Source organism: Rhinopithecus bieti, unplaced genomic scaffold, assembly GCF_001698545.2.
Source record: "Rhinopithecus bieti isolate Rb0 unplaced genomic scaffold, ASM169854v2 scaffold_1930, whole genome shotgun sequence".
NCBI classification, from domain to species: Eukaryota; Metazoa; Chordata; class Mammalia; order Primates; family Cercopithecidae; genus Rhinopithecus; species Rhinopithecus bieti.
In genome coordinates this window covers 1,233,890-1,239,873 of record NW_016803813.1, presented here as the reverse complement: position 1 = coordinate 1,239,873, position 5,984 = coordinate 1,233,890, and the positions used below count along the sequence as shown (strand labels likewise).

The following is a 5,984-nucleotide window of genomic DNA, read 5'->3' as shown; positions in this document are numbered from 1 at the left end:
AAAAAAAAAAAAAAAAAAAAAAAAAAAAAAAGTTTGTGTGATAGCTTTTAAAAAGTATAAGAACTTTAAAAATAATTACTTAAAGTTTCTTTCCTCATTCATATGTATCTCAGAAAGGATTTCTAAGCACCCCAATACCCAAAACAAAAGAGATTCCAGAAGACAAACAAAAACATAAGTTAAAACATAAAATTCATGATCAGACTCAGAGTCCTGACTGAAGGCATTTACTTGAGTTGTTTAATCTTATGGATTTCATTGCTCAAATTGCTTCCATCTTGGTTTCTGCTGATAAGGATGGTTTAATTTCCCAAGGTCTGAGTTATGTTCCTGGGGTTCCTCTTCTAATGTGCTTGGCGTTGCTGTGGGCAGCCTGACAGTGATAAACATATTTGCTTTATTAACTAATGATGAGTGCACTGTTGGATCTTGTAAACACTACTGATTATACATTCAAACTGTATTCTTAGTGGAAGTGGCACTTACTAGGACCCTTGAAGTCAAACTATTTAATTTTTAGAGCACTTTGCAGGTATTTCATCAGCTGGTAGTCGATTTCTCATGAACGTCCTCTATTCACCTTTCAGTTAATTGGTGGATGCTGAAACCCAGCCGTGTTTTGGATCCTATTTTCAAATCTCCGGAAGCATCTTCAGAAAAGAAGTGCATATTGTTTGTTTCAAAATGTGCTTTATTGCTTTACACACTTTCCTGTTGTCAGTTTTAGAGCTCCTCTATTATGTAGCACATTTAATGTTTTGAATTCCAATGGCATTCTGTGAGGGCTTGCATTGGAAAAGTACCTATATTTTAAGTCATCATAATAATGATATTTGACCGCTTTTCCATTTAAATCCTTAGGGAATGGCCAGAATCCATACAGGTGAATTTCATCACAGAATCTTGTGGCAAGTGTATACATGAGGAGACCTGTGCTGGGCCTTTTGATAGGAACTTTGTTGGTCAGCCAGTAACTGGAAAAACAAAACACAAAATCAAGAAGAGAAGAATTTAGAGAAACAGAGCATATCCTATAGCAAGCATACAATGCAGAAAACTTAAAAGGTATCTTTATGAATAATATTTTAAAGAATTACTGAAGAAATATTTCTAAGCATTTAGAAAATTTGATACTTTTATTTTATTTTTTCTTTAACCTTTATTTTCTTTCTTATTCTTGAGGTCATATAAATACCCAGGGGACCTGGAATGTAGGTGAATATTACTCTAGAACCTCACCTTTGAAATGAATCAATAGCAAACATTTATATAATATGCAGAGTAAAATCTTCTCAAAAGGGACTAAATATGACTGCAGAAGTCGTGGTAATTGGGTAGAGATTAAATAATCTTCCTAGAAAAAAATAGTTTGAAACTATGCCTATAGATTTTCAAAATGTATGATATTGCAATTAAAATTCCAAAGAAATAAATGCTTTATCTATGTTATAGCAACTGATTTATTCAGCTCTAATTTTCCAAGTCACAATTTACTGAAGCAAATTAGAAGCCTTGCTTCCACTCATAAATAAAAAAAGTTGTAGAATAATTGATAGTTTTCCACATACACAATTCAACATTTTGTTAAATAGATAAAATATACTTCGATGCTGATAAGTACTTTACAGGTAATAAAGTACTTCAAAATGTTCAAATCCATAATTGCTGTCAAACATTCGTGTGAAAAGCACACAAACTCACATCTCTGGAAGAAAGGAGACTTCCAATATTTCTTGGCATATTCATTTCCTTAAGGACAATGATGTTTTTTGAAAACAGCTGAGTGTAGATTTTCTCTTACTTTCAAAGTTGTCCAATTATAAACACAAAACTTAGTAAGTTTAAAATTATTTTGTTTTGCTATTGTCTTCTATTTGGAGAGATATGTACTCTGCCATCCAGATGTAAGGGAAATATGTTAGATCCCATTTGTTGCTGTATTTAATAAACTTGCTTTAGATTTCACATATTATTTTCTTTTCTCTAAACCTTTTATAAAGCTTTCCAGGGGAGATAAAATATATCTAGAGTACTGAGTATGAAAAAAAGTTAAAGTGATATGTTACTTCATTTCCTTAAGTAAATTTATACTTTCAAACTTCACTGGAAACATCCAAAACAGGGAAAATATACCTTGCCATAATAATTCTATATTTTGGTTTTCATTTTGTACCTTCTCTGAATCAGGAATGGTCTTACACATATTCTGTTTTTCTCATTTACTGAAGGCCGTGGGCTAAATATTTTGAGCTGTATGAAATGTGTTTTGAGCCATTTATTATCACAATTGTTTTGAGAACGTCTGTAATCAGTAAAGAAGATTTTATAAGAAATTTTCAGAGAAGAACATCTAAGAATTTTCTCATAACTCAGAGTAACTTAATGAGCAAAACCATAACTTGTACACTATTAACATAATGAAGAAACCATAGAGAGTGATTCTATGCAAGGAGCATAGTCAAACTTCTTTGAAGACTTTGAAGAAACTATGATACGGCCTGAAGCTTACCGGACTTGGAGAAAACAAGTGTTTTTTTAACACGAAATAATGATCATAGGAAAGTATTGTGAATGTGATCTTAGGTGAAAGTATTGTGAACGTGTATGTTTACAGAGGTTAGGTGATGGAGTTGGTTAGTTAAAAAAAATCTATCTGTTTATAAATTTTTAAAGTAAGCCAAGCAAATTCAAATTCAGCCAAAAAGAAAAGAGTATTTCCATTAGGCAAAGTCAATGATTAGCAATAATTTGGCAGTATGAGGTTCATGGTGAATTATTTCTAAAGTGAGAAAAATGCTGCTATATTACTTGTATGAAACTCCAAACTTCTTACTATCAATGAATGCTTTCCATTTCCTAATTCTGGAGAGATTTCCTCAAGGTTCATGTAACTATGGTTGCTCATTGACAAATACCAAAGCAATTTCTACATGCAATACAAATAAGTAACTACAATGCTGGAAATGCTGAAGGCAAAATTATTTTCTTTCAAATGGTGTCAGAGATGAGCAATCACTCAACCTTTTTTGATTCGGGGCATCTTATGAGATACCACAAATAGAATATCACTGAAGTGTCTTGAAAATGAAACTGTGATTGTGAAGCATCTTATTTGAAAATAATGGGTAGAGTGGCTTTAAAAACTTTCTGTGGTCTTGTTCTAGATAAATTAATCTATGCAGTTAAAATACTGAATTAATTTAGTTTTAAAATGCTAACAGAAAATAAACTTTGCGACATTTCGTTTGCAACACTTTGAATAATCTCAAAGAAAATATACCATCAATATTTCAGGACATTTTGAAGAAACAACATAAAATAAATGCCACTTACCCTATTGATTTCTAAAAGTGTCACAGAAAATACACCTTAATAAATGACATCAATATGTAACAGATAAGTTGAAAATACCTTAAGTCAGGCAATAAGTAATAACTTTCTAAAATTTAAAACACAGAACTGATCAAATATAGTCAATAAGACTATATTTTGTGTTTATTATCAACCTAATGTTGTGTTTGAAATTATATAGGCCAATCTAAATTATTGCAATTCAGTATTAAACCAGTAACAAATTCCACATGTGAAAAGAACAAAAATAGATATTCTTTTAAATTCTGTTAGCATATTTGGTTAGATAATAATTATCAGCATTAAAAGCTAGAGCCCAGACTACAATTTTGAAATCCATACCTGAATGTATGCACCTATATACAATTTGATATTTGAAAACTGCAAATTCTTATGGAGTCTATCAAAAAGAGATAGAATATTAACTTGTGTTTCATCCTCATTAGGAAAATAATAAATTGAAAATAATGCATTATAAAATAATGGAATAGTCACACTGTTTCAATATAACGTGTTCTAATTTTTATCCCAAATATACATGTTATAGTTTAAAATTTAGCAAAATTTTAAATTCAACCAATAATTTAATTTGCATACATGTATTTCTTTCTATGTAAATTGATTTTTGTGTGTGTGTGTTACCAAATCAATGTAAGCTCCTTGTAGAAAATATGAAGGAAAAAAAATCTGAGTAAGAAAAATATTACCTATAATCCATACACATAAAGATAATTACTGCTATAATATGCGACATTCTTTTGCTTCTCTGGTTGATTTGGATCTTAATATATGTTACATTCATACATAGACACACACAAATTATTTTTCATCAGAGAGGCTTTATTTTTAATATTATTAATTTTCTTTCATTCTTCCTTTCTTCCTTCTTTCCTTCCTTCCCTCTTTTCTTCTTTCTTTCCTTCCCTTTTGTTTTATGATTATACTTTCTTCTGTTGTATGAAACATTCACTCTGGACTTTATGTGTAAATAGAACATTTATAACTTTTTAATAAATTTGGTAGCCTCTGTAGATCTCACTACTCTCTCACATACAAAACAGAGCATGAAAGCTCTGTTTTGGCTAAGTGAGGTGTCTTATATACTCTTGCTCCAACATGGTAGTTCCATTTCTTACATCAAAGACACTCAAAATTTGTAATGTCTCTACCAACCAAATCAGTGTGCTATAGAAGGCTATATTTATAGTCAGTAGATGCAGCTTTGAATCTGTGATATGTTTATAAGTACTTGAGAAAGCTGCTTCCCTTCGTTGGAGCCCAGTTAACAATATTTAACATAAAAGGTTGTGATGCTATAAAAGAGACAGTAAAGGTAAAAGAACATAAAGCTTGACATATAATAAGTAATACTACTTGGCTCTCAACATATCCCAAAACAATCATTCTTCAGTCCCACTCACAAATCCCACTTCTCTCTTGGAAACTTCTGTGACTACTTATTGGCTGGACAAATGTGGTCACGTCATTTAACCTCAATGGACATATTTCCTTAATTGTGAAACAAACATTTAATTCTATGGCTTTGGGGTTTCCTCTATAAAATTCGATTGCAGTTTCAAATCTTCTCTCTCCATGAAATTGTGTGAAACACTCTTATTCCTTGTCTCCTTTCTCCTCACAATTTTGTTCCCTTTCCTTCCTTCAGGTTGTAGTACATTGCGGAGAAAACAAGGTACCTAATAAATGCTTACTGATTTTAAATCCAGTAATATTTTAGATTGTATCTCATAATAATAGCAGAAGATAATCACCTGAGGAGTCAAAATACCTGATTATTTCTAGCAACCACAGTTCTAGAACAACAATGTTATAATTAACAAATATTGATACTAAGGAGAGCTCACATTCAATATATTGACAAACAAGGAAAATTAGTTTGTGTTTATATTTAAATAAAGAAGTCTAGATGTTTAGAAGTATAGCATTGGTGCAAAAGTAATTGTGGTTTTGCTATTGAAAGTAATGGCAAAACTGCAATTAATTTTATACCAACCTAATAATGATAGTTTTGTTCCCCTTAAAATGTTAGTCTTCCTCAAAAAATCAAATGTGACAATTTCTAGAAGAATTTGAATATCAAGGATGGAATTTCACTGTGCCAACAGTTGTAATTTAATGTTATATTATAAACAAAGTTTCCATTAATGAGCCCAGAAATTCTTCTATGTGGAATGTGAGATGAAGTGTATAACAAAATATACCTTTATATTCTTAATTCAGGAGCTCCTCTATTTCTCCTCTCATATTTATCTTCCAATAACTGAGATTTGTGCTTGATTCCACTAGAAGACTATATCATGGGTTAAAAAAATGGTTTTTGGTTCTTCTAGTCTACAGTAATTTGAGATATTATAAAATAATTGGCTTTTTTTTTTTTTTTTGAGACAGAATCTCGCTCTGTCACCCAGGCTGGAGTGCAATGGTGCGATCTTGGCTCACTGCAATCTCCGCCTCCCGGGTTCAAACGATTCTCCTGCCTTAGTCTCCCAAGTAACTGGGATTACAGACACCCACTACTACACCCAGCTAATTTTTTTTTTTTTTCTGTATTTTTAGTAGAGACTGGGTTTCATCATGTTAGCCAGGCTGGTCTCAAATTCCTGATCTCATGA

At 31.4% G+C, this 5,984-nt stretch overlaps 1 protein-coding gene across 1 annotated transcript in view; it reads right to left on the bottom strand.

The window, feature by feature from the left end:
* Window positions 1-29: 29 nt before the first annotated feature.
* The window catches only part of ST8SIA4 (ST8 alpha-N-acetyl-neuraminide alpha-2,8-sialyltransferase 4), a 108,650-nt gene continuing 102,695 nt past the window's right edge, over window positions 30-5,984 (bottom strand). Inside the window, 1 exon segment of the mRNA XM_017854237.1 lies at window positions 30-974. Within this exon segment, the coding sequence (XP_017709726.1) occupies window positions 692-974 (283 nt within the window). The 3' untranslated portion in view covers window positions 30-691.